Source organism: Chaetura pelagica, unplaced genomic scaffold (assembly GCF_000747805.2).
Source record: "Chaetura pelagica isolate M959 unplaced genomic scaffold, ChaPel_1.0 scaffold333, whole genome shotgun sequence".
In the NCBI taxonomy this organism is placed as follows: domain Eukaryota; kingdom Metazoa; phylum Chordata; class Aves; order Apodiformes; family Apodidae; genus Chaetura; species Chaetura pelagica.
The window spans coordinates 133,762-134,889 of record NW_009952689.1 but is presented as its reverse complement, the minus strand read 5'-3'; the positions used below and the strand labels follow the sequence as shown (position 1 = coordinate 134,889).

The window sequence follows — 1,128 nt, the reverse complement described above, 5'->3', positions numbered from 1 at the left end:
TGGGGCAGGGTGGCTGGGAAGTGCTCGGGGAAAAGGACCTGGGGGTGTTGGTCAACGGAGGCTGGAGATGAGCCAGCGTGTGCCCAGGTGGCCAAAAAGGCCACCAGCATCCTGGCTGGTGTCACCCCAGGGTGGGCAGCTGGAGCAGGGCAGGGATGGTGCCCCTGTGCTGAGGGGAGACCTGCTGGCTCTGCAGCTGCTGAGAGGAGGTTGGAGCCAGGGGGGTCGGGCTCTGCTCCCCAGGAACAAGCGACAGGACAAGAGGGAACGGCCTCAAGTTGTGCCAGGGGAGGTTGAGGTTGGATCTGGGGAACAATTTCTCCCTGGCAAGGGTTGTCAGGGCCTGGCCCAGGCTGCCCAGGGCAGGGGGGGAGTCCCCATCCCTGGAGGGGTTTCCAAGCCCTGGAGATGGTGCTGAGGGACACGGGGCAGGGGTGGCCTGGGCAGGGCTGGGGTAGCAGTGGGACTGGAGGATCTTGGAGGTCTCCTCCAACCAAAACCATCTCATGATTCAGCCCTTCCCAAGCAGACCTGGCCAGCCCCAGGTGCTGCTGTGGGTGCTCCTGCCCTCTCCCAGGGACCTGCTCTGGTTGATGGGGTTGTCCTGCCCTGCAGCTGATCCAGTTCAAGGCTGACATCAACGCGGTGAACGAGCACGGGAACACGCCCCTGCACTATGCCTGCTTCTGGGGACACGACCAGGTGGCCGAGGTGAGTGACGGGGCTGGGACATGGGGGGCATGGGAGTCAGGGTGGGAGGCTGGGGGTGTGTGACAGGGACAGGGGCTGCAGAGACTGCCCAGGGGTGCAGCTCCCATCCCCGGGGGGTTTCAGAGCCATGCAGACGTGGTGCTGAGGGGTGTGGCAGAGCAGCGGGCTTGGCAGAGCTGCCTTATGTGGGACTCGCTGGTCTCGGACCACCCAGGTCCAACCAGGAGTCTGTGCTTCTCCGCTGGTTTCTCCTCCCCAGGACCTGGTGGGCAGTGGGGCCCTGGTCAGCATTGCCAACAAGTATGGGGAGACGCCCACCGACAAGGCAAAGCCCCCCCTGCGCGAGGGGCTGAGAGGTAGGAAGGTCTCCCGAGCCCCCTGCCCCAGCTGCCCCCCAGCCCCCCAGACCCCCCGCCC

General features: G+C 65.8%; 1 protein-coding gene across 1 annotated transcript in view; it reads left to right on the top strand.

Annotated features, from left to right (window-relative positions):
• ILK (integrin-linked kinase) overlaps positions 1-1,128 on the top strand; it is a gene marked incomplete at its 5' end in the record, with an annotated part of 12,632 nt that overhangs the window by 241 nt on the left and 11,263 nt on the right. The window contains 2 exons of the mRNA XM_009993815.1: positions 616-711; positions 971-1,067. Of these exons, the coding sequence (XP_009992117.1) occupies positions 616-711; positions 971-1,067 (193 nt within the window). The remainder of the gene's footprint in view (positions 1-615; positions 712-970; positions 1,068-1,128) is intronic.